The following is a 27,896-nucleotide window of genomic DNA, read 5'->3' as shown; positions in this document are numbered from 1 at the left end:
AGCGCAGGTTCGGGGGCCACTCTGTGCAAAACGAGCTGCACAATGGAGGTAAGTATGACATGTTTGTTATTTTTAAAAAAATTGTCTTTACAATACCTTTAATCATTATACAGTATTTACGTAAAATAATAATCAGTCCATTTTGGGCTGTAGTTATCTGTAGCAGAGGACAGTGTAATGCACGTTATACCACATCACATAGTTCCCTTTTTTCTTTTATTGCGACTTTATTTGAAGTGCACAAAGAGATACTTCATTCATGTCACTGCACAGCAGCACTGTGTTGTGCTTTTGTGCAATGACATACGATGCCATCCAGTGAGGTGTGACAAAATGTAGCATGTCTGGATTGCAGTGAGAATGGGGCACATGGAAAACAATTGTTTTCTGCGTGCCCCATCAGTGACTGGCGTTCTTCCTCTGCTGAAAAACACCAGTCACTGCTCAGTATGAATAGACCCTTATGTATGGTAACGTTTTAGAACATTGTTTCCTTTAATAGTTTGTAAGTAAACACAAAATCTCGAATAAACCCCTGCTCCAAATGAACCTCCAATGCTAGTCACATGACCAGATGCTGAGCCATCAGTCATGTGATTTTATTCAAAGACCTAAGCCCTTGTACACATGGTCGGACATTCCGACAACAAAATCCGTCAGATTTTTTCCGACGGATTTTGTCCGAAACTGGTGTTGCATACACACAGTCAGACAAAGTTGTCGTAAAATCCGATCTTTAGTAACGGGATGACGTTATTTCGTTACGACGGGACTAGGTTCAGGCTAGTAGCCAATAGCTTTGGACTAGGAATTTGATCTGAGCAAGCGTGGCACTTTGTCCGATCGGAATTCTCTACAAACGATCTGACAAAGTCCGATCGGATCATGTTGTCGGAAAATTTTTATATCCAGCTTTCAAATTTTGTTGGTCGGACATTCCGACGGAAAAAGTCAGATGAAGCCCACACACGGTCGGATTATCCGACAACACGTTCCGAACGGACATTTTCCGCCGGAATGTACGAACGTGTGTACAAGGGCTTAGAGGACAGATCTTCTTGAAGACACCACACTTGTCTGCTGTTTAAAAAGATAACATAGACCAAGAGATCAAACATGAAAGTAGACCAGGCTGCTTGAAGTTGTAATTATAGGTCTGAATAGTAGTAATAATAATAGGATGGAAAAAAATATTAAGGAAAGTATATATTGTTTGAGAAAAAAGCTGACAACCATCTTAGAAAAACTCTATAAACTCTGTTGTCTAAACCTGCTTTGTCAATGGCCTTAAAGCAGGAGTCTGCCGGGAGTTCCGACGTTTTTTGTTTTTTAAAAGCCAGCAGCTACAAATACTGCAGCTGCTGACTTTTAAAATAATGACACTTACCCACCCAGCGCGCCCGCAATGTCGGCACCCGAAGCCGTCTCTCGGATGCTGCCGCCGCCATCTTGGGTATGGGAATCAGGAAGTGGAGCCTTTCGGCTTCATTTTCCGGTTCCCTGCTGCGCAATAAGGATGGTCCCCGCTGTCTCTGGGATCTGTGTGTTTCCCAGCAGGCAGCGGGGGACCTTCAGAAAGGGGCGTAGATTCTGCGGAAAGGGGCGTACCTTCTGCAGAATCTACGCCGGAAGTGGGTGCAGATACCTGTACTGTACAGGTACCTGCACCCCCTCCCCCTGAAAGGTGCCAATTGTGGTGCCGGAGGGGGGGAGGGTTCCAATGAGCAGAAGGTCCACTTTAGGGTGGACCTCCGCTTTAATTATCAACTTGTCAACATTTAGATACTCTAGCTTTCCTCAGTTTTGTAAGGCCTCTTTCACATGACTGATCCGTTCAGGTCTGCCTGTCATTTTTTTTTGCCGGACCTGAACAGATGCTCCATAGACCTCTATGGAGCGTCGGATGTCAGCGGTGACATGTCCGCTGACATCCCACCTGCTCCGATCCGAAAAAGTGTGATCGAGGAAAAATCTACTTTTCCAACTATCTCTCTGTCTGGTTCAGTAGGTTACATAATCATGGGAAATACTGCAGACTTGACAGTTGTCCAGAAGACAGTCATTGACACCCTCCACAAGGAGGGTAAGTCACAAAAGGTAATTGCTGAAGAAGCTGACTGTTTACAGGGTACTGTATCCAAGCATGTGGAGAGGCACAGAATCCAAGTTGCATGGGGTCCAGTGTGAAGTTTCCACAGTCAGTGATGAGTTGGGGAGCCATGTTGTCTGCTGGTGTTGGTCCACTGTGTTTTATCAAGTCCAAAGTCAGTGCAGCCCTTTACCAGGAAATTATAGAGCACTTCATGCTTCCCTCTGCTGACCAGCTTTATGGAGATGCTGATTTCATTTTGCAGCAGGACTTGGCACCTGCCCACACTGCCAAAAGTACCAATACCTGATTTAATGATCATGGTATCACTGTGCTTGATTGGCCAGCAAACTTGCCTGACCTAAACCCCATAGAGAATCTGTGGGGTATTGTCAAGAGGAAGATGAGGGACACCAGACCCAAAAATGCAGATGAGCTGAAGGCCACTATCAAAGCAACCTGGGCTTCCATAACACCTCAGCAGTGCCACAGCCTGATCGCCTAAGTCCGATGGAGCAAAGTCTGATCGTGTGTACAGAAAACCATCGGACTTTACAAACACACATGCTCAGAACCAATGCAAAAGATCGGACAACAATACAGAAGTTTACCAAAGGTGGACGTAAAGAGCAGAAAAACCACATGATTTGGTGAAAGTTGGCTGAAAAAGTCTGATCGTGTGTATGCTTAACAAGTTCAGGGCCAAGGCCCTTTGTACAAAAGTCCACGGGAAGATTTGTATAAAGTCCGATCTTGTGTATGAGGCTTTATAGTTGATGATTTACTAAAGGCAAATAGGTGGTTTACTTTACAAAGGAATTGTTAGTTTGCAAGGGGTTTTTCCCTTAGCTTAGTGAAAAAGATGAAGCTCTGCAGAAATGTATCATCCAATCAGGTGTAAGCAAAAATACATCTTTTTATTTTCCTTGCACGTGATTATGAATTGTTTGTAAAATTTATTTTCACCATATTCGCTAAGTCAAGGGAACATTCCCTTGCAGAGCAAACATCCTATTTGCCTATGAAGCTCAAAACTCATGTAAAACGAGATATTTGCATTTACAACTTAACGCACAAAAATAATATACAATGTCCCATATGTGCAAGGCCTAACTATTGGACAGTTATTTTTTCTTCCCACGGTAGAACAGTACACAGAGCAATGATAAAGATTTACAGCTCCTTTGGGAATTGTTCATTAAATGTGGTCAGGGTTTTCTTTGGACAAATCCAAAGCAATTAGAACAAGGCACTTTACTGATGAAAAACGTCTGATGGTTCTATGTGTGGTGGTAAGACTGAGGTGAAAGGCCATAATGGACTTGGCTTGTTCACCTTCTGGCACCCAAGTCTTGGCTCTAAAATAAAAGCTGTTGCTGCAATCATTTTTCCAACAATAAAGGATAATTATAGAACAATGAAGTCATGTGTGCTGTTGAGAGGAAGTTGGCAAATAGTTTTTAAAATTCTGTTCCTCACCACAGTAAGCTAGATAAAGAAATACTGTTGTTTAATAAATATAACAGTTATTTCTTATGAGAATGTGTGTATTTGAACTTGCTTGAGGTAAGCACTGATATGTAGTACAAGTACTAGTGTTAACAGGGCCAGATTTGTTTTTCCCTTCCCATAAACCAATGTGTTGTGTTGCCCTTGCCCATTCAAGTAGACTAGCCAGTCTCAGAATACTTAAAGGCTGGTATCTAAAAGTGGAGTAAAAACTGTCCTGGTTAGTGTGCTTCTCAGACCCTTAGTGGGTGAACTATTCTTAGTATATAGTACACTGTTCCACCAACATCTGACAGGTAAGATGGCAGTCTGGATCCTTTTATTCTACCTGGGAATGTATTACACCCCTGGTATCTCTTGTGGCTTTAGGCTACAGCCTATATTGGCTATACTATATAGAAATCCAGCACTGCTGGTGGTGCTTGGATTGGCCCAGGGAGTTTATTTAAGGCTATTGTTCAGGGAATTGTGTATCAGACTATTCTTCTCTATTGGTCATGTGGATTACTCCTGTGTAGATCTAAAAGTAAATATGACGTGCTATTACATGTCGGATAGAGTTACAATGCAAATCAATGGAAGTATACTGACATATTTAAGGCTAGGTTCACATCTGTGCAGGTGGTTCCTGCTGCAGGTCTGCACCTTTTTCCCCAGTCGCAACCTCCCACACAGACAAAAGTGACTATGTGTCCCGGGAGCAGCGCATTAAGTCAAGACCTGCTGTATGACAGTGAATAGCTGTCTCAGCCTGGACCCTGCCAGGCCATGCTCCCAATGTGTTTCACTCTGGCCACCGGAGCTAATTCATGGGGATGGTGTCTCCAGGGGGAAGGGGGCTGTTAAATGCATTATTGGTCACCACTTAGTGAAATAATAAATATCAGGTGTGTGACGTGGTTGTGAAGGAGATTTCTCATCATAGTGAGTAAAGGGGGTGGGGTAGAATACAGTATTTATCTTTTAGCCTTATCACACTTCAGCACGTGTTGCTTTACAGACAGCTTGCAAGAGGCTTGCCTTTTAAGACTTTTTTTGCAATCAGATCTTCTAAACCAGCTGGAGGGGTCCAGGCTGAGATGGCCTTTTTGTCAGAAACTATGAACCAGACCGAGACAGACGTACAGTAAAATCACACTTGTTTATTAATAAAAATAAAAAGGTAATTAGAGTTAGTGCAGTCAAGCATAGCCAGTAACTGGATTGGGTATTCAGCCAATCCAGAGTCCAGTAGCCAGATCAGGTAATCAGCCAGGCCAGAGTTCAGTAACCAGTTCGGGTAATCTGCCACACCAGAAGTCAGGGAACCAGGTAGAGGAACAGCGAGCAGGATAAGGAGCCAGAAAGGATGTCAGCAAAGCCAGTCTTTAAACAGGAACGCAGGAGATGGTTTCTTGTGATGTGACCAAGGCGAAGGCAGATATGAAGTGAGCTGGAGATCCTGACGAGCAGATCCACAACAGCTGGTTAACTGTGGAGAGATATTAGAGCTGACAGCTGAGCGGCCAGCTCAGAGAAGGAAGGGCTGAGCCACTGACACTTTTACTATCATAAAGCAGGTCTTGATTTGATATGTGGCTCCTGGGATACCTAATCACTCTTTGCCATTGCCTGGAGCATAGACAAGCTCTCTTACTGGCCAGCACTTACAGATTCCCATACATCCTAAAGGCTCACACACATACAGTATCTCACAAAAGTGAGTACACCCCTCACATTTTTGTAAATATTTTATTATAACTTTTCATGTGACAACACTGAAGAAATTACACGTTGCTACAATGTAAAGTAGTGAGTGTACAGCTTGTATAACAGTGTAAATCTGCTGTCCCCTCAAAATAACTCAGCACACAGCCATTAATGTCTTAACTGCTGGAAACAAAAGTGATTACATCCCTAAGAGAAAATGTCCAAATTGGGCCCAAAATATCAATATTTTGTGTGGCCACCATTATTATCCAGCACTGCCTTAACCTTCTTGGGCATGGAGTTCACCAGAGCTTCACAGGTTGCCACTGGAGTCCACCTTTACTCCTCTATGATGACATGACGGAGATGGTGGATGTTAGACATCTTGCACTCCTCCACTTTCCATTTGAGGATGGCCCCACAGATGCTCAACAGAGTTTAGGTCTGGAGACATGCTTGGCCAGTCCATCACCTTTACCCTCAGCTTCTTTAGCAAGACAGTAGTCATCTTGGAGATGTGTTTGGGGTCGTTATCATGTTGGAATACTGCTCTGCGGTCCAGTCTCCAAAGGGAGAAGATCATGCTCAGCTTCTGTATGTCACAGTACATGTTGGCATTCATGGTTCCCTGTAGCTCCCCAGTGCCGACAGAACTCTTGCAGCCCCAGGCCATGACACTCCCACCACCATGCTTGACTGTAGGCAAGACACACTTGTCTTTGTACTCCCCACCTGGTTGCCGCTACACACGCTTGACACCATCTGGACCAAATACATTTATCTTGGTCTCATCAGACCACAGGACATGGTTCCAGTAATCCATGCCCTTAGTCTGCTTGTCTTAAGCAAACTGTTTGTGGGCTTCCTTGTACATCATCTTTAAAAGAGGCTTCTTTCTGGGATGACAGACATGCCGATCAATTTGATGCAGTCTGTGGCGTATGGTCTGAGCACTGACAGGCTGACCCCCCACCCCTTCAACCTCTGCAGTAATGCTGGCAGCACTCATATGTCTATTTCCCAAAGACAACCTCTGGATATGATGCTAAGCACGTGCACTCAACTTCTATGGTTGACCATGGCAAGGCCTGTTCTGAGTGGAACCTGTCCTGTTAAACCGCTATATAGTCTTGGGTGAATTGCTCATGTATATCCCTGTTTCACAGCAGCCATACTTGGTACCTGTCTTATTCAGGGTACATTCACACCAGATGCTGCGTTACAACTCAATGGCTTGTGTGTGGTGGGATCACACAGTGACATTTCATTAAGTTCTATTGGCCACCACATAACGCAAGGCGGTGCATTTCATTACTGCTGTGTGCTGGAAAAAAGTATGGCTTGCCATACTGTGCTTCTTTTTAGTGTACACCACTTTAACATGGTGGTGTGAACTGGTCAGGTAGCAAGCAGACAAGACATTTCGCCTAGTCTTGAAGTGGGACTGTACTGAATTAGCCACCTAATGAAGTCATACCTCACCTGGTTTGAATCTACCTTCAAAGACAGTCAATGATTGTGATAGTTTTCTTAAGATAGAGGTTAAGATAGAGATAGCTTTCTTTCATCACTTGCATAATATACTCAGTAAAGATGGTTTGAATTCCAGGAAAAGATCATTTATGGGAATCTTTTATGATGTTCTTTGTGGATCACTTTTTTCCCATATGGTAATGTTGGTAAAGAACACTTCTTCAGATCTCACTTATTTTGCACTGCAATACTGCATGTATTCCTTAAACATGTTTAGGACCCCATATGCTCTTTGCATTTAAAGTGAATCTGATTGTGCCAAAATGTTTTATACGGTAAGTATAGTGTTGAAGTGAAGGCAGCTTATGATACTTTTATATAAAGTACAAATGATCCCATTGGTGCTCCCTTGTATCTCAGGTCCAAGGCTGTACACAGGTCTTGACTTCTGCCCCCCTGCTAACACCATTACTAGTACCAGTGTTGGCAGGGCTAGGTTTGAATCCCTTCCCTCTTTCAGAACTAGGAAAGTGTGAATATGACCCATGAGGTTTAGAGACAATTTAAAGTGGAACTTTAGTTAGAAAACTAAGTCCTGCTAGCTCACTTCGGCCTGGCCCTTTTTGCAGATATAGCTATGTAAAACATTAAAATTGAAGTGTCTATACCTTTTAAAATTCAACAATACTCTGTCTCACCCTACTCCGCACATGCTCAGTTACTATATGTTTTCAGGCATTTTTAGGCGCTGCCGAGTTTGTAGAGGCCGATCTGCTGACAGCCTTAAAGCAAAATGAAACCCTCCTATCCTTTACAGGCAAGGAAGTTGCTTCTGTTTTATCGTAAACTGCCACGGTGCTGCACATGTGATCAGTTATGACACCGGCCATTTGATGGTTTGACAGTTTGGTTGAGGACAGATGCAAATGTGACAGTAAGCAATCCCAGCATTTCAGGAATGTAAGTGTTTTTTTTCCAAACAGTTAAATTGATGGGTTTAGGTCCGCTTTATGATTTACTGCTGTTCAAAGGCTCTGGGCTTCAGCAAAATGGCAGGCTCCAGCAAGAAGAAACAGGAGCAATGCTGGAGGCAATTTACAGCACATAATCATTTTGGTAGCATAATTATTAACCACCTCAATACTGGGCACTTACACCCCCTTCCTGCCTAGGCCATTTTTCAGCCTTCAGCACTGTCACAATTTGAATGACAATTGCACAGTCATGCTACACTGTAACCACGTGAATTTTTTTGTATAATTTTCTTCACACAAATAGAGCTTTCTTTTGGTGGTATTTAATCACTCCTGGGTTTTTTTTTCCTAAAAAAATAAAATAAAAAAAAGACCAAAAAATTTGAAAAAATAAAAAGTTTTTCTTAGTTTCTGTCAGTAAATTTTATAAATAAGTAATTTTTCTCCTTCACTGATGGGCGTTGATGGGGCAGCACTGATGAGGTTGCACTTATGGGCACTGATGTGGTGGAAATTATAGGCACTGATGAGGAGGCACAAATATGCCACACTTATGGGCACTGATAGGTGGCACTGATAGGCGGCACTGGTGGGCACTAGACACAGATAGGCGGCACTGGTGGGCACAGATAGGAAGCACTGGTGGGCACAGATAGGCAGCACTGATTGGCATTGATGGGCAGCAATGATGAACATTGATGGGCAGCAGTGATGGGAATTGATGGGCAGCACTGATAGCCAGCACTGACTGGCATCACTGATGGCCACTGATTGCTGGCACTTGTGGGCACTGATTGCTGGCACTTGTGGGCACAAATTGGTGCCAATTGTGGGCACTGATTGGCACTGATTGCTGGCAGTGGCATTGCTGGCTCTAGTGGGCACTTAATTTTAATCAGAGCACTGATGATCAGTGCCCTGATTACATCCCTTGACGTCCTCTGTGAGGAGATGCTGCTGATCGGCTCTCCTCTCCTCATACTCTGTCAGTGTGAAGGCGAGGAGCGCCGATTACCAGCATCTCCGTGTTTACATGTGACCAGCTGTGATTGGACACAGTCGATCACATGGTTAAAGAGCCACAGCTCTTTACACAGATCGGGGTCGCACTGTGTCCTAGCAACACAGTGCGGCCACGATTTCCGTGCTGCGCACCCCTGGGGGCGCGTGAGTGGTCATTCTGGGAGGCTGTCATTTGACGTCCACCCAGAATGAGAGCCGCACCGCCCAGCCGTCATTTCACGGTGTGCAGGTGGCAAGTGGTTAAGGTGGAATTTGTGTTCCTTGTTAACCCCCCTGGTGGTATTCCCGAGTCTGGCTCGGGGTGGAAGTTTTATACCAAAAGCGGTAACCCCGAGCCAGACTCGGGACCACATCGCTGTATGCAGGAGGAGGTTAACTTACCTTGTCCCCTGGATCCAGCGATGTCCCCCCGCTGTACGAGCGGCTCGTCCTCCGCTCGATTCATCACGGAGCCAATCTCTGTTCCCTGCGAGCGTTGCGACGCACGGGGACGTAGATCGGCGCCAAATTCAAAAAGTGAAACATTCACTATACATACAGTATCTGTAAGATTACATTACTGTATGTAATTATTTCACATCCCCGTTGTCCCTAGTGGTCTGTCCAGTGCCCTGCATGCAGTTTTATAATATAAAAAAATGTTCTTTATGCCTGGAAACTGGAGATTGTCCATAGCAACCAAAACTGTCACTTTACATCAAAAATGATTTTAGGCCAGCTAGAAAACAGTGATAATAAATTGGAATCACTCGCAGAATTGAAAGATAGCGATTTGTGGGGAGATCGTCATCAAATACTGAAAAGTAATGACAGTGACAATTCTGCAACTGAGCAAATTTCAGTGTTTTGATTTGATTACATTATTGAATAATTTTTATTACTGTTATATTATTATTTGGTATAATTATTTATAGTTATTTATTATATTATAATTTATGATTTCATTTTTCAAACTTTATCATACCCGAGATGTCTGCTAGACTCTGGTTTGGACAGATTTAAGTGAGTTATTCCTAAGAATTACAGGACTACAATATAAAACGCCAAATTTTCATGCAAAATAATGGTACCGCTTTCAGCACCTAAAATCTGAAATAATCATACCGCCAGGGAGGTTAAAGAACATTTTTTTATAAGTTGTTATGGGTAAAGTTTCACTTTAAGTCATAATTGTATTTCATCTCTAGAGCATCCCTTACTGCCTTCAGGAGCCTGCATTACTCAATATTCCAACAACAAAACCATCCCATAATATCAGGTTATGTTGACTGTCTTTGCTTTTTAAAGTCCCTGTACTGAAATGTGACCTTCCCAAGCTATCAATTGGTTGAATCCACTTGTTTCTCGTAGTATCAGATCTATGTATGTTGAGGAGCCCAGGCTTTGGAATTACAAGGTAAAAAGTGATGAGGATCATTATGTTATTCCGGCAAGCAGATCTTCCAAAAACAAAACAAAGACACAGATAGGCCGCTATTCTTTTTTTAAGTTTTTCCAACATTTATGAGTGTAAATATTTATACTGTTTTCAGTAACACAAACTTCTATGTACACATAACATAACATTCCACTGTCAGCCACTGCACACTGTTTTTCTTCCGAGTTTATTTATATGCATATAAGAATAGGGGCAGCTGCCTTTTTATAAGGCAATGGTGTATAAGACCAGGAGAGATTAAAACTGCTGCTTTGGCATCAATGGTACATACTGCCAGTTTTAAGTAGCACAGATGTGTAAAGCCAAAGCATAGTGTCTATTTAGCAAAATATAAAGCCCATCCCTTGGGGATTAGTGTTAGACAGGGGTACTGAAAAAGAATACAGCTATAGAGCACATTAGTGTCTTTGGGTCAAGGGGTACTGTATGTAGGCTCCCTGTGAATATCCGATCATTACAATCATCACTAACTGGTAAAGTAGTATCTTAATAGTGACATATCATAGGGGCTGGACATTCTGCTGGAGAGCTCGTGCTGTGAAAAACAACAGACTTGCTGGCTGCATTACCAGATAAAAATAGAAGAAACAATGGCTTAAAAAGAAAAATAATAAAGCCATCATAACTAATCAGTAAGCTAAAATATAATAAATATTTGCTTTCGGGTTTAATACTACTTTCATTTAATCTTTATTACCAAAATAATTTGGAAGCCTTTTATTGCTAATATTGCTTGTAGTCAGTTCTCAAAATGTACAAATATATCACAAAAATATATGCGTGTATTTACAAAGCATGTAGCAACTTGTTGAAGCTCGACACGGTCCCCAGATCAATATTTGCAACCAGCATCTTCTGTTAAGGGGTTCTCAAAGTTAGTTAGCATGAAACTATTTCAAGAGCCGTGCTTTTAGTGGGATATGTCGGTGTAGTGACTTTTTTTTATTGATAGGCTCACTTTAAAGTGGTTGTAAACTCTCCCTTACAACTTTGTCCTATGTAAATCAGCGTACAAAAACCCTAATGAACACTGCTTGTAGATATCTCCTTACTTGCTTAGTATTGTTGTAATCCTTTTTGTTCTTTAGAATGACATCGCTAAGCATGCCCAGATTTCCCCTGGTTTACTGCACAGTCTCTATGTGCTTATCTATCTGTTATCAGGATTTCCTACAACACAACACTGAAATCCCAGGAGGCTGCAGAATCATTCAGAGTTCCCTCCTACACCCCCATGTGACCATGTGACATCCCATGCAGTGTAAACCTGGCCATTACTGCAGTCTTATCAGCTTCACCTGATAAGACTGACACAGGCAAACATTAGGCAATCGGAAGTAAATTTACTAATTACTAAATAAGTAAATACTATGAAATGAAACAAGTCAACTATGAACAGGGAAGCATTGATGCCATAGAAACATTGGATTGAGAAGGAGGCTTGGTTAACAGTACAGGAAGTGCTCAATGTAAGGGCAGGAATACACTCCACTGTGGACTCAGAAAACAATACTTAAGATGGCGCTGCCTAACCTCTGGAAACAAGTTTTTTTAAAGTTTCTTTAAACAGTAAGTAATATGCGATTTGGGCTGGATTGCAGTGGCTATAGTTTGATAATTACTTATTATAATGGACTAAATGAAAAGAAGCATCAGAGTGGGAGAGTTTACTTCCTCTTTAAAGCAAACCTGTTGAACCATGTGAGGCACAAGCAAACACATCTGTCTAACAAATGTTAAAATGCAGCTCTAGGTCCTATATTCAGCAGCAAACTTCAAATTCTGCTAAATTCTAGTTTCTGCTTTGTTTCTATCATATTGCTGTGATGCTTTAACCCTTGTAGCTAAAGAGAGACAGGCCTGCCTTTTCTTCAAAATAGTATTAAGTGAATTGCGGAATGACCTGCAGAGAAAGAAGTAGATGAAAGGGTCCAGACATGCATTTAGAGAAGAAAAGAATAATGTACTCTCTTTAACGTAGAAGAGAGTATTCTGTGCTGAACACATGAACACATCCCGTGTCTGACTTATCGTGTATGGGATCCGGGCAAAGTGGTACGGGACAAAACATATGAAGAATATACCAATAATAATAAAAACTTTTACATTCACTCTTTTTCTGGATTTGCATGGTTCCCTTCGTGTTCTTTTAAAGGACTGAAAAAGCTTTCTGGTTATAAGAAGGTAACACACCACTATGACAGCAAAAGTAACCCAGAAAATAATCTGACATATGAAGCTCACAGTTTCATGCCAAATTCGGCCAAAATCAGACTTGAGGTTTATACAGTTCCTCACGTTCTTTTGTGTCATTGCCTTGTTGGTTAAAATCATATTCGGTAATGAGAGAGCAAACATTGTTATCCATATTGCAGCCGACAAGATCTTGGCAGAACGTGGGTTTGTTGTACAAGAGTTATTGAATGGTCTTGCAGTTTTTTTATATCGATCTATCGTTATTAGACCAAGGAAAATGATGCTGATGTACATTGTAAAGTAGAACACCACTGAGGTATACCGACAAGCAAACCCCTTTAAAGTCCAGAGCCCAAGTCCAGCATCACCAAGAATCTTGAATGGGAATGTCATAATCATCAGAGAGTCAGAAATCACAGAGTTCTTTAGAAAAATGATGAAGTTTGATTTGCTTGGTAACTGAAAAAACACAACAATTGCCAAACCATTCATTATTGTCCCAGCAACGAAGAGAAATGAATAAAGAACAGGAAAAAGGACTTGGTTGATACGGTTGTCTCTAGAACAATTCAAATTCTTAGCTAAATGTGTAACGTTGTGCAGTTTAAAGTCTATTATGAGTTCTCCGAATCCTACAATAGAAAGAAAACAGTTATGTAGTTAATGTAGCCCATGCATGACCAACAGAGTGTAAGCTCATAATATGCAGTCCTGTTGCAGCACAAAACTATTCCTTATTATAGAATGATTGCTAGATTTGCCTTTTATTTTTATTTTTCATGTTTAATTTAGATTTGTAAAAAGTTTGTCAGATATTAAAGAATTGGATAGAATTTGCAGAAAAATAAGTTTTATAGCAAAGGTTGCCAGTATTAGAACATATTGACATTATCATTAGACATGTGCACTGCTGAAAAGTTTTTCGTCTTTGTTACATTCGTTTTTTTAGGTGTTTTTCGGAAATTCGAAAATTACGAAATCTGAAAATTTGGAATATGTAAATTCAGAAATTCGAAAATTTGGAAATTCAAAATACCAAAAATCTGGAAATTTGAAAATTATTATTATTATACACGATTTATATAGGGCCAACAGTTTACGCAGCGCTTTACAATGTATGGGGGGGGGGGCAACACAATTACAGTACAGTTCAATACAAAAGGTACAGGAGGGCCCTGCTCCTAGAGCTTACATTCTAAAGGAAGGGGGTGATGGTACAAAAGGCAATAGCTGCAGAGAATGATTTGATGGGGGTGGCTCGGGGACAGTTGTTAGGTGGGTGTGGGATAGGCTTCCCCGAATAAATGAGTTTTCAGGGATCTCCTAAAGGTGGACAGGCTAGGGGCTGATCGGATACACTGGGGCAGGGAGTCCTGGAGGATGGGAGAGGCTCTGGAGAAGTCCTGAAGGCGAGCATGGGAGGAGGTAACAAGGGAGCTAGAGAGCAGGAGGTCCTGGGAGGAGTGGAGGGAACGATTAGGGTGATATCTGCAGATGAGGTTGGTGATGTAGCTGAGGGCGATGTTGTGAATGGCCTTATATGTTATGGTTAGCATTTTGAATTTTATACAGTGGGGTAGGAGGAGCCAGTGAAGGGATTGGCAGACAGGAACAGCAGTCATGGATCGGTTAGTGAGGTGTATTAGTCTAGCAGCAGAGAAATTAGGAAAATCTAGAAAATTTGATTAAAAATTAGATTAAAAATTAGAGAAATTTGAGAAATCTAGCAGCAGAGAAATTAGAAAGCAAAATCCGAAAATCCAAAAATTTAAAACAACAAATAACTAACTAATAATAATAACTATTAAATTGTAGGTATTGGAATTTCCTTTCAAATTTGGCTGTTAGTGAATGTAACAAATACAAATTTATCTGAAGTTATGAATTATCTGAATAAAGAATATCAAATGGAATGGAATGAAATTTTCCGATTTTCAAATTTCCGAATTTTTGAATTTCAAATTTCTGAATTTTCCAATTTCAGATTTTCAGAATTTCCGATTTCCCGAATTTTCGAATTTCCAGATTTTCAAATTCTGAATTTCCAAATTTTCGAAATTTTGAATTTCCGAATATTTGGAAATGTAAAAATTCAGAAATTTGGATATTTCCGAATTAGCAAATTTCTCTAAATACGTTAAAAAACAAATTCACAGTTAAATGAATTGCACATGTCTAATTATCATGGAAAAGTCTTCAAAGTCTAGGTTAGGGTGCGGCATACATACTGTACATACTTGTCATGTAGGCCATTAAATGTTCATGTGCAGTTCTGTTTCCAGTGACTTTCATTAAAATTGAAATATAAGTTGAACACATACAGTTTGTAGATTTTGAAGAATGTAGATTATGGTTCTGCAACATCATGAAACCATTAAAAAGAGGATAGATACCGGCCTTTAAAAATAATGTCAGGACAATTGAAAAAGTACCATGACAAAGACAGTGGGTGATAATGTTAACTATTGCCAGAGTCTCTTCTGACCTTAGTGCATGCAGTGGGCTGTGGATCGTGATAAATAAAAATCTTGCAAGTTACCAATAATATATTAGGCTGAAAGCCTTGAAAGAAGCATCTGGTTGATGGAAGTAAATGTAATAATGCCTTTCAGCTGCTGACACCAGTCACACTCCCATATGTTGTGTTTATATCAAGCAATTACAGTGCCTTGAAAAAGTATTCATACCCCTTGACATTTTCAACCAACACAAAGTGGCACATAATTGTGAAGTGGAAGGAAAATGATAAATGGTTTTCAACATTTTTTTTACAAATAAATATCTGAAAAGTGTGGCATGCATTTGTATTCAGCCCCCTTTACTCTGACACCCCTAACTAAAATCTAGAAGGAACAACTGCAGAAAGAGAGGAGGGAGAGCTGGAAAAAGGGTACAACAAAAGAAGGCGTGAAAGCTAGGTGAGGGTATATACAACCTTAGTGGTAAACATCTCACTAGGGAAGAAATATTTACCCTAGATAGGGGTATTAAATATGCCCCTAAACAGGGTCTTAACAAGTTTCAAACATAGATATTAAAAAATTCATATGTAAATTAAATGTCAACAAATATTATGTACAAAACCCAATGGAAAGAGTAGTAATGGAAGGAAACCATACTGAATTGAGGAATAACTCCGTGTTCAACCCCAGTATAGCAAATAACAAATATGTGGATAGGTTCAACAGATTGGGTACAGCAGAATTGGAGAAATTACTTATCAAAAAATAATATGAGCATAAAGACATTAAAAAAGGCATTGAACTGTTAGAAAAAGAAAAGATGTTGTTGTTTGCCCATCGGACAAAGGTGGGGTATTGCACTATTATCCACAGAACAGTACAAGCAGGAAAAAATACTGAATGATAGAGAAGCCTACAAGTCGTTAAATTCAAATCCCATTAGAAAATACAAGAAAGAATTAGCGGTATTGTTTCAGTATAGGGTAAGAAAAGGCATATTGAATAAAAAGGAAGATATATATTATAAACAATTTGGTTCCCACATTGTGTAAAACCCGTCATATACTATATCCCTCCAGGCAGGCCAATAGTAAGTGGGATTGAATCCTTAACTACTAGGTTAGGGGAGTACATAGATCTTCAGTAGCAACCTTTAGTGCGTGATACATTAGCATACCTCAAAGATACAAAACACACCCTGCAGTTACCTAAAGGATGCAAATTAGGGGCCGATATGGTATTGCCAACTAACATTGACCACCAGGGGGCCATAATCACAATTATTTTTGGTACAACAATAGTTATTATTTAAAGGTTAAATGCATCACGATGGGTGCAAAGTTTGCACCCAGCATCGCCAATTTTATATATGGCAAAATGGGAGGAAGAAGGAGTGCTATTAAACCGTGATCCAGGAATCCTGCTATACAAATTATTCATAGATGACCTATTAATCATCTGGAATGGCACTGTGAATGATGTGGAAGGGGGCACTTAAACCCCCTTCCTAACCAGACCAATTTTCAGCTTTCCGTTTTCAAACTTTGAATGACAATTACTCAGTCATGCAACACTGCACCCATATGAAATGCTTGCCCTTTTTCCACACAAATAGAGCTTTCTTTTGGTGGTATTTAATCACAGCTGGGTATAAATCAAAAAAGCAAGAAAATTCGGTAAAAAGAAAAAAATTCTTTGTTTCTGTTAAAATTTATTGCCAAGTATTGGCAGAGTATTGGCAGAATATTGCTGAGTATGGGCAGAGTACTGCAGAGTATGGGCAGAGTACTGCAGAGTATTGCAGAGTATGGGCACTGAGCAGCGCTGTGGGTATTACAGATCCAGCCCACATCGCTGCTGCAAACGATACCCCCCCTCTCTCCCTTTCCCCTAACACTGTACAGATCAGTACAGAGAGGGGAGGGAGGAACCGGCATCATGATATGACACCGGTTTGTTTTCAAGTGATTGCTCCATCATTTGAAAAAATCATTAGCAAATATTGGCAGGTACTCAAACAAGACACCTAATTGAGGGATATTCTAACAGACAAACCACAAATAATCTACAAAAGGGCACCAAATCTAAGGGACAGGATTGTACACAATGTGGTTGAACCTCCAGAACCTAGGCCACCATTTTTTTGGGACATGAAGGGTTTCCATAGGTGCCGTCAGTGTTACAGCTGTCTAAAGGTTCCTAAAAGCATTAGGAAAGTGAAATCTTTCACTAATCCCAAAACTGATCATACAAACACCATTAGCCCTTGTACACACGATAGGACATTCCGACAACAAAATCCACCGGATTTTGTCCGAAACTGGTGTTGCATACACACGGTCGGACAAAGTTGTCGGAAAATCCGATCGTTTATAACGTGATGACTTTATTTCATTACGACGGGACTACGTTCAGGCTAGTAGCCAATAGCTTTGTTCTAGGAATTTGTTCTGAGCATGCGTGGCACTTTGTCCGATCAGAATTCTTTACAAACGATCGGACAAAGTCCGTTTGGATCATGTTATCGGAAAATTTTATAGCCCAGCTCTAAAACTTTGTTGGTCGGATATTCCGACGGAAACAGTACGATGGAGCCCACACACGGTCGGATTATCAGACAACACGGTCCACTCGGACATTTTCCATCAGAATGTCCGACCGTGTGTACAAGGGCTTAGAGATTTTATCTCTTGTGACACCATAGGAGTTCTTTATGCCATAAAATGCAATCGTAATCTTATTTATATTGGTAGAACAAAAAGAGCACTCAAAGTTAGGATGGAGGAACATGTGAGGAATGGTTTTTATCAAGCACCATCTATCTATCTATTCACTTCAGGAATAAGCATAAGGTTTACAATTCTGGTGGTTACAGGCACCCTAGCATCATTGGAGAGGATGTAATTACATTAGGGAAACCAGTAAGAGAGAATCGCAGTGGATACATCAGCATGCATGGGGTCTCTCGCCTGAGGGGGGATTGAACAAGGATGTTTCATGAGCAACCGATAAGGGTCCTATGCTTTTTGTGGATCGTTACATGTGCATATGTATATGTATGCATACATAATTTTGAATGTGTATGTATGTATATATACACAAGTTAAAATGTAATTTATACACCTACTTATTATCATAATTTTCATATGTGTCTCACAGTTTGTTAACTGTTTATACTTGATCCATTTTCTGGGTAAATGGTGTGAGGATATTGAATATATCGAGAGCACTCATTTTTTATTTTTAAATAATTTCTGCTTGATACCTTTATAAATTCATTTGGATCCAATACACCATCTGTATAGATAGGAGATATAGTCTGTGGTCAAAGAGGGGAACAGTTTGGCATGTATAGAGGTATTCGTAATAATAGATAAGTGAGGGGGTCTTGCATCAAGATAAATGGTAAGGATGGATTGTACTAGGATACTTTGCCATTTGTTTTGGTTGTTAGCCCTTGTACACACGGTCGGAGATTCCAACAACCAAATCCGTCGGATTTTGTCCGACGGATCTTGTCCGAAACTGTTGCATACACACGGTCGGACAAAGTTGTCGGAAAATCCGATTGTTCAGAACGTGATGACGTAATTTAGTTACGATGGGACTACGTTCAGGCTAGTAGCCAATAGCTTTGATGTAGGAATTTGATCTGAGAATGCGTGGCACTTGGTCCGGTCGGAATTCTCTACACATGATCGGAGTATGTCCGATCGGACCAGTTTGTCGGAAAATATTTCCAGCAAGTTGGAAAATTTGGTCCGACGGATATTCCGACGGAAACAGTCCGATGCATACCACACACAGTCAGATTATCCGACAAAACGGTCCGATAGGACACATTCCGTCTAATTCTCCGACCGTGTGTACAAGGGCTTAGAGTAGTATTCCACATGCATTGAAGGTAATACTGTATGGGAGTACGGGTTCATATGCACAATTTTTATATATGTTTATTGTTTGCAATATTGGGTTTAACAAAAGGTTTAATATAAAAAAGAAAAAATATATATTTTTATGTACTTTTATGATTATGCATACTTATTTACATTTCTGGCAGTGGCTCTCTATGCAAATTATATATATACTTTATGATGTTCAAATGTGGCGCCCAATCCATAGGTCAGTGTTTCTCTCCCCTTCCTATTAATATGATTCACCCTTTACGTTTTAATAATACTCTGTCCCCGCTGTTTGGTAACAGTGGAGACATGTAGCACATCCACAACAAAATGGCGTGGAGAGCATGATCTTGAACTACAGGAAAATGGCTGCCTGACAATATCATTTCTGGCAATACTAGTCATCCAATAGAATCCCCCTGATGAAGATGTGATAAGCCCTGTGTCGAATACGCGTAGTGGAGGGCCTAAGACGGTGGAGGAGTCAGCTGAGGTGCTTATCTCTGAACAGAGCTGCTAGAGACACAGAACCTTTGCCTCCTGGATTGAGAGATTTGTTTTTGTTCACGCTATATATAGAGTGGTGTGCTGGTAGCACCTACAGCATATGAGTACATTGACATTATTTTATACAATACATTTGCTATTAAAACGTTATCACATTGTCTAGCCTATTTTTTATATATATGATCTGGGGACAACTATATGGAAGCGCTTGAGGATACACAGAGTCCATTAACCTTGAGCCCAATGATGGTTCTACTGCTTGTCTGACCAAACGTAACTGTGCGGTCGCATCCCCTGAGGTGAGTGCAATCATACGTGGGGGGAGCACGTGTGAAAAGCACTACCAGAAGTCACTGAGGAATTGTTTTTGGAAGCACTATCTATATAGATCGATCATTTAAGGATTTAACTTTTTATGTGTAAAATTTGTTCACATCGATTTATTGCACTGGAATATTTATAGCACACATTTAAATATTCTATCTTTTTATATATTCTTTTGTATTTGCACCTTATGAATTTGAATTGTTTTATATTTATTGTGTTACATCGAAGCAGATTAATTTACGTAATGGGACATAATATTTATTTTTGTACTTCCGCTTTATGGATTAATAGCAGGTTTGGATATTTAGTTTGCAGTATTATGTAGAGATTTACACAGCGCAGTACAATATTTTAATATAGTGGGCTGTGGCTCACATGCATGTTAATGTGCAGTATTTTGTAAGTTAATGTGCATTGCATTAAAACAAGCCATTCATTTAGGCCTGTTTCACATGGGCTTCAGCTTGTATAAGAGCAGTGTGAACAGTAAGCTTTGACAAAGCATTTGCAGAGCTTGCAGCAAGCTTTGTTGATGCTTTTGAAGTACCATTCAGCTCCTGTTTGTAAATGCTGAACAGAGATGCCAATGGGAGTGGTGATTGCCACTTTAAGCAAGCTGCTAGCAGGCTTCAGCAGGCTTTTAACAAGCTTCAAGAAGTTCTGAAGCTTTCTAGCAGCTTGTTTAAAGTGGCAATCAACATTTGCATTTGGATCTGTGTTCAACATTTACAAACTGAAGCTGAACGGTACTTTAAAAGCTTTGTCAATGCTTACTGTTCACCAGTGGCAGCTGATTTTTTTTTTTGTTGGGGGGGGGCGCAAACAACCCCCCCACCCCGCTTACTGTTTGCTGGTTGGTCTGGTACTTACCCCATCTAGGCAGCAGGCATCGGGCAGCGGCTCCTGTGTCCTTTGCTCCATCGGCTGTGCATCCCCTCCCCCTAGGCATCCAAAGTCTTTTCAGCCAATCGGGTGATGGGTCTTAGACACATTTCCTGATTGGTTGGGAGGAGGATCAGTGTTACAATAGGGAATATTCCTTTGCTATTGTAACACACCTGTGTGGGCTTTGAGTGCATTTTCTGCGCCCCGAGCCCACCCTATTTTGAAGCCAATTAGAGCCTCTGGCTCTAATCAGTGTTTAAAACACCCCCAGGGCTGGATGCATAGATATGGGGAGTGGCGCCCCTGCTGTTCAAACTGCTCTTATACAAGCTGAAGCATGTGTGAAACAGACCTTAGAGTGCAGTGACAACAGGAGAGATAGCAATGTGGAAAAGTCAGAACTGCATCCTTTTTTTTTTTTTTTTATGCTGCACACCTCAACCTGTGGTATGTATGCTGCAATGCAGGTCTGATAGGTGGCTTAAGAGAAAAAATAGCACTGAAGGAATAAAGGCTGTACCTTATAATTAAAAAAATATATATTTGTGACATTGTTATATTGTGCATTTACGGTATACAGTAAAACCTTGGTTTGAGAGCATTTTGCAAGACAAACTACATTTTTAAATACATTTTGACTTGATATACAAGCAATATCTTGATATACAAGTAGTGTCATGTCACAACTGAGTATAAAAGAGAAGAGAGGCGCCTCTAAGTGTAGCAATATGGTTACATTTAATGAAGGTACAACATTTAGCAAGTCACGTGGTTGATGATTAAAACAGGCACATCTAAGTATGCAGCCATCCAGAGTAAAGCTGTCCATATAGACCACCCTCCACACCGCCACCGACGCCATTTCTTCCATGCTGCACTCCACAAGCGCTTCAAGCCTCACTTTCAGGTCGCTCTTCTGCAGGATAGTCTTCCCGATCACGATTGCAGACTGACAGTGGTGAGAGCCGGCAGTGCAGATGATGGTCAGCTTTATGTGAACAGCTTTACCCCGGATGCCTGCATACTTAGATGTGCCTCTTTTAATCATCAACCATGTGACTTGCTAAATATTGTACTTTCATCAAATGTAACCATATTGCTACACTTAGAGGTGCCTCTCTTCTCTTTTATACTCTGTAGCTCCTGATGGATTTAGCTTCTAATCCCTTTGTGGAGGCTTCCATTTTTGGGTGGACATTTTATGATTATACAACCATTTCTATAATTGTACCATTTCTATAATAATATAATTTTTTTATATGGACTATAAACTCAAGGACCTATGAATAAATGGTTGTGGAACGAATCAACTGAGTCTTCATTATTTCTTATGTGGAAATTCGCTATGATATATACAAGTGCTTTGGATTGCAAGCATGTTTCCGGAACAAATTATGTTCGCAATCCAAGGTTTTGCTGAATAAAACTTTGGTTTGAGAGTAACTTGGTGTGACAGCGTTTTGCAAGACAAGCAACATTTTTAAATACATTTTGACTTGATATACAAGCGATGTCTTGATATACAAGTAGTGTCAGATCACAACTGTGTATAAAAGAGGCAAGGCACCTCTAAGTGCAGCAATATGGTTACATTTAATGAAGGTGCAACATTTAGCAACACATTGCTACACTTAGAGGCGCCTCTCTTCTCTTTTATACTCTGTAGCTCCTACTGGATTTTGCTTCTAATCCCCTTGTGGAGGCTACCATTTGTGGATGGACATTTTATGGTTACACAACCTATCACATTGCTATTATCTTGTTGTTATATGGACTATAAACTGAAGGACCTATGAAAAAATGGTTGTGGAACAAATCATTTGAGTTTTCATTATTTCTTATGGGGACATTTGCTTTGATATACAAGTGCTTTGGATTACAAGCATGTTTCTGGAACGAATTATGCTCGCAATCCAAGGTTTTACAGTATTCACGTTACAAAATAAAATTAGGTTAATTTCTGTGATTCTGGACTATTTATTAATTTATTGTATACATACTATTGTGTGTATTTTTGTAATATACAACTACGCATAAATATTCTATTCCCAACTAAATAATTTAATATGTTCAATAAGTCACCTGTATGGGCCCTAAATTTTGTTTTTGGAAACTGGTGACTTATAAGATAAAAAAAACAATGTAAAAAACCTACAAGAGATAATCAGCACTTATCTTTCTTTGCAGAGATTACTCACCACTTAGCTCTAAAATTGTATTTGTTTGGCACGGATTTGTACATTTTTGGGCTTATGGTTATTAAATAGACTAATTTGTAATTTACAGTCACTGAAATGCTGTCGGTGTGATATATACAGCATATATTTGGTTCATATATTATACTCTGAATACCAGTAACACTATTTTTAATGGTTCACATGCATGTTAACAATGTAAACAAATGGTTTACATTTTGCATTCAAAAAATTGTCATTCTGTAAAAACCTGCAACGTTAGCTGTACAAAATTCAATTCCTATTTACCTCACTGGTATAAAAAATAAAAAATAAATGTATAACAATTTAATGGACAGAGCCCTTCTGCTATAATAATATGGAAAAAGCAGATAACACAGAATTTTGGTGTAAACTGACTAAATACAGTAATTATAAGTATAGCATATATTGTTAGTATGATAAAGAAGGATGATCTGTTATAACAAATAGGTACCTAACATACAAGCATTAAGTACTGCTGCAGCAGCTTCCAAAACTAAAGTTTGCAAGTAATATATTACCTGAATATTCCATGATTCAGTTACTTGCCACTTGTGTTTGTAGAGCAGCAGATATATTGGTCAGAAAGCTGGCATCATCCCATGCATTTGCATTCAGAGATTTTTTTTAATTTTCCCATGAAGCGATCCACATCTCAGAGCTAAGGCAATAGAAGTATGGAGCTATTGACTTGTGCTATTCAGAATATTACAACGATTAATTATACCGGATGCATTTTTCAGTTTCTCTTCTTTAACAGAACATTAATACTTCTGCTTTTTTCTAAGCCTGAAAAAAGAGAACACAGGTTTCGTTAATATTCTAACTATGCACAAATATACGTGTAGCATTACCCCCGTAGGAGTTGCAAATGTCAGGGATCCCGACTGCCACACAACCAATCACATAGCATTTCCTTCTTGCATCCAAACACAGAAACTCTTTTGCTTGGTTTTGCTCATTTATTAGGGGATAATAACTCGGATGGGGTAGAGATTAGGGGATGCCCAACTTGACAATAATAACAGAACCAGGGACAACGTCCTCCCTATTTACACCTTCTACTCCTCCCTCCTGCTCAAATCTTGATCCTTTGCACAGCTTATTCCTTTAGGAGCTAACAGCCTTTTTGTTAGCTTAGCAACAGCCCCTTACAGGCTAGGAACTCTCAGTCCCTTGGAAAAGTAGCACATGTGGAGTGAACTGCTTCCTGAAACACTTTCAGCACCCTTGTAGACTCTGGTCCCAGCTCGACTTCTTGCAGTAATGCTAGCCCACCTGCCTGCCACTTCACCAGCCCACCTGGCTGCTTCTTCTTCACTGTCCTTCTGGCTGACACATTGGAGATTCTCCCAGGGCAAAGCTGATGATATAAGCACACCGCTGTCTTCAAAAGAGACACTGCTGCACGTGGCAGTCTCTTTCCTTGTCTGTCCCTGCACCATGCTGATCTACTTCCTGTGTCTCTCCTGGCTCCTGCTACCTCTCCGGACAGCTTCCTCCTACTTGTTCTGTGGCAGGATCCTTCCAGGCCAGCCACCTGAGCCCCAGCCCGAGGTAACCCCCCCTCCCTGGTAGGGGGCCCTCAAAGGCCACCGACAGACTCCCTCAGCACTGCTTCTCCATCTTTCACCCGACCCCCTGCTGGCATGGCTTATGTCTATTCCTTAGTTCCCTGCCAGGCCCACTTCCTGGGGATTGGCTAAGGACCCCTAAATATGCAAGACAACCCTCCTAGCTTCCACCCACTTCTAGGATTTTCTCCAACATTCTAGAACCATCAGGAGGGACCAGAGAGCTGCCTGGATGAGTCATCCAGCCCTAACCTCTAAAAACGCTGACTCAGATTCCATGGCTCAGGCTTAGCCCTGGGCCAGACTATAGTTTACCTGCAGTACCGCTAGTAGCACAGCTACATATGTATGAGTCAAAAGATAAAAAAGGGGAGTTTAAGACTTTGTGACTTCAGACTACATAAAAACCCGAGGTTACGTCAAAATATTAAGAAAATGGTGTGTTAGTCTTGGTAAAGTATATCTGTCTTTATCAATAATATAAAAAAAAAACAAGGCTCTTAGGACACTAAAAACCATAATATCAAGGTTTATATGGCTAAGAAAGAAGCCAAGAATACCTTTCTTGGTTCTGAGTAAAGATTAACGGCATGGAGGACTGGGGGTACCTGATTTCAAAAAGTATTATAATGCAGTTTTGTTTTCACAGGTGTTAGAATGGGTAAAAAATAATAAAGGAAAAAGATGGGTGAAATTGGAAAACACTATAAGTAATGAACCACTGGCAAAGATTATATGGACACCACCACAATTTAGAGAATTAAGTGAGAACACACAAATAACACAGAAAGTACTTGCGATCTGGGATCACATGCACACACAGGAAAAATGGGAATTTAACTCTCCTTTAATACCACTAAGAGAAACAGATTTTTTTTCCACCAGGGAAGGGGAAGTGGTTTGGGGAATGGATAAAAAATGAAAATGCATAATTAAAAGACATAATGGAAAAGGGCAAAATAAATACACTACAGGAACTAAAACACAAAAAAGATTTACTGGTGATAGATGAATGGCGGTACTCTCAGTTGAAACATTTTGTGATGACGCTGCCGGAACCAATTAGATCAGGAGAGAACCTACTACCGTTTGAGCGCTTATGCGCAGCGGTAAATACGAGGAACAGGATCTCCCGGATATATAAAATATTCGTGGAAATAAGGGGGCCGGAAGTACCACCGTTCATAGGGAAATGGGAAAGAGAAATGGGAAAGCGAGCGAAATATATACATTTGGAAAATATATTTAAAATGGTACATAGCACGGCAATAGATAGTAACTCCATTGAAATGAATTATAAATGTATCTTACGTTGGTATATTACCAGAGGTAGCACATAAATACCAAAGTGGGACATTGAGGCTCTGCTGGCATGGATGCAGCGATGTCGGAACCATGGCCCACATATAGTGGACATGTCCCAAAATTAAAAAATACCGGAAAGAGGCGTTGCAGGGGATAAAGGAGATCACTAATATAGAGGTACCGGAGGAACCTTGGATGTGTTTGTTTCATGGGTTGGAAATGTCAATAAAACAATATAAGAGGACATTGGTACCCCATCTAATGGAAGTGGAAAGTCCCACGATTGGAAGCTGGTGTAAACAAATTTACGATATATATATATATATATATATATATATATATATAACCTGGAATATTTAAGATAAAGTGGAGAAAAGGAAATGGCAGGATTTGGACAAGTGGAAAGTGTGGAAAGAATTTAAGCAGACAAGGAGATATGTCGAAATGATGGGAACAGAGGAAGGGTGAGGACAGGGAGAAACGGGAGACGAGAGGGAGTAAAGGGGGGATGAGAGAGGTGGGGGGGGGGAGGTGGGTGGTAGAAGGTTTTGGGGATTAATAATTATAAAATTCTAATGTGCTGAAAAGTTTGTATACATTTGATATATTGAAAATGAATAGAGATGGCAAACAAAAACAAGGCTTCAAGTCCTATGTAAGTATAGCAATACAATTTCTAAATGCAGCCATGCATTTGTATCTAATAATTGTTCTTTTGGAATGGCAGTCAAAATTATGTATTTTAAATTCTGTATTGATTATAGGAGGTTTAAAAGTTTTTTCAGGTTTTTATCTCCTGTTTTGTCAGATTTGTATCCTGGTAACCCTGCTCACAGGGTCAGAACTTCAGTGTAACCTAAGGCCCCTTTCACACTGGGGCGCTTTGTGGGTGCTACAGTGCTAAAAATAGCACCTGCAAAGTGCCCTGAAACAGCCACTGCTGTTTCAAAGTAGCGTTTGCGGGTGGTTTTAACCCTTTTTCAGCCGCTAGCAGGGGTTAAAACTGCCCTGCTAGCGGCCGCATAGCGTCACTAAAACGACGGTAAGGTGGCACTACACCGCCAGCGCCCGCAACGCCCCCATGTGAACGTAGCCTTAGAATTAAGTTCTCTCAGAAACAGAAGGTGAGGAAAAATCTTGCAGCTTTACACCTTTTTTATATGTATCTTGTGGCAGGAAGAAAAATACACTTGCTGGGGACAAAATCAACAAGTCTTCATGCATGCTTGGTATTAAGAATGCTGCTTATATAGGTTTTTGGCATTTTTTTCTTCAGTCTGTAAGCAACTCTGTTAGCCTATTTGTCCATGCACATTTGGGCTCTTTTAGACATATTTGAGGAGCATTTTCAGGCTGAAAAAAAAAAAAAAACTTCACAAGTGCATTTTTTGAGAGGAGCTTTCAGGCAGTAAAAAGGCTTGCTGCACTTAAACACAGCAGTTAAGAGCGTTTTGCATTTTCAAGTGTACATTGATTATAGTGAAAAATTGAGCTGAGTGGAATGTTTTGAAAAAAAAATGTTTATAAAAACAAAAGCCCATAAATGCGCATAAACTCCTCTACAATACGAGCCACTGATCGTTTTTTTCTGCTGCTTTTTCTGCCAGAGGTTCTGGCATTTTTTCAGCCACCTAGTGTGCATAAAGCCTTAAAGGGGTTGAAAAGGTTTTTCTTCTTTTAAATAACAAACATGTTACACCTACCGCCTCGATCCTCCTCTTCTGGGGGCCCCCAGCAGTGCTCCTGGCTCCTCCTCTTCTCGATTGCCCCCACAGAGAGCCACTTTCCATAGGGGCACTCGTAGCGGGTGCACTCCCGAATTCTACTGCTGCTGCCTCCATTGACACAGACAGCAGGACCTGGCCCCGCCCCTCGGTTCCTGTGTCATTGGATTTGATTGACAGCAATGGGAGCCAATGGCTCCCGCTGCTATCAATCTATCCAATGAGGACCCAAGACAGTGGCTGGAGCTGCTGTGCTCATCCCCGTCGATGGAACGATCGGGTTCAGTTGAGTACAAGGGAGCTCTGGGGGGCTGCACTACAGAAGATTTTTCACCTTAATTCATGGAATGCTTTAAGGTAAAAACCTTGAGGGTTTACAACCCCTTTAATCTTGGGCTTAGCCACCTTCTTAGCCGGACTCTTGGTGGCTCTTTTCGACTTGACAAGAATTTGTTTTCATCTCTGTGTAATCAAAAATGAAAAAAAAAATGGCAGGGGTTACATTTCAATGTGACTATTTATATATATATTTACAATATCGTTTTATTAGTATATATAAAATAACCTAATGAGCACTGTATTTATCTGACATCGCTATATTAA

General features: G+C 40.5%; 2 protein-coding genes across 5 annotated transcripts in view; one reads left to right on the top strand and one right to left on the bottom strand.

The window, feature by feature from the left end:
* MED12L (mediator complex subunit 12L) overlaps window positions 1-27,896 on the top strand; it is a 740,921-nt gene that overhangs the window by 460,708 nt on the left and 252,317 nt on the right. The window lies entirely within an intron of this gene.
* Window positions 10,870-24,333, bottom strand: P2RY12 (purinergic receptor P2Y12). 2 transcript variants are annotated; one of them, XM_077488159.1, is made up of 3 exons: window positions 23,969-24,333; window positions 23,212-23,479; window positions 10,870-13,023 (listed from the first exon to the last, which is right to left on the bottom strand). In XM_077488159.1, the coding sequence occupies exons 2-3, from the start codon at window positions 23,222-23,224 to the stop codon at window positions 11,981-11,983; spliced, it is 1,056 nt and encodes a 351-aa protein (XP_077344285.1). In that variant the 5' UTR covers window positions 23,225-23,479; window positions 23,969-24,333; the 3' UTR covers window positions 10,870-11,980. The 2 variants fall into 2 exon arrangements, with proteins under 2 accessions (XP_077344285.1, XP_077344284.1); XM_077488158.1 differs by lacking the exon at window positions 23,969-24,333 and having other exon boundaries at window positions 23,212-23,945.

This window comes from Lithobates pipiens, unplaced genomic scaffold, assembly GCF_037356315.1.
Source record: "Lithobates pipiens isolate NorthernLeopardFrog02 unplaced genomic scaffold, aLitPip1_a1.2 Scaffold_18, whole genome shotgun sequence".
Taxonomy (NCBI): domain Eukaryota; kingdom Metazoa; phylum Chordata; class Amphibia; order Anura; family Ranidae; genus Lithobates; species Lithobates pipiens.
Note: the sequence above shows the minus strand (reverse complement) of the source record. Positions and strands in the feature narration are given on the sequence as shown.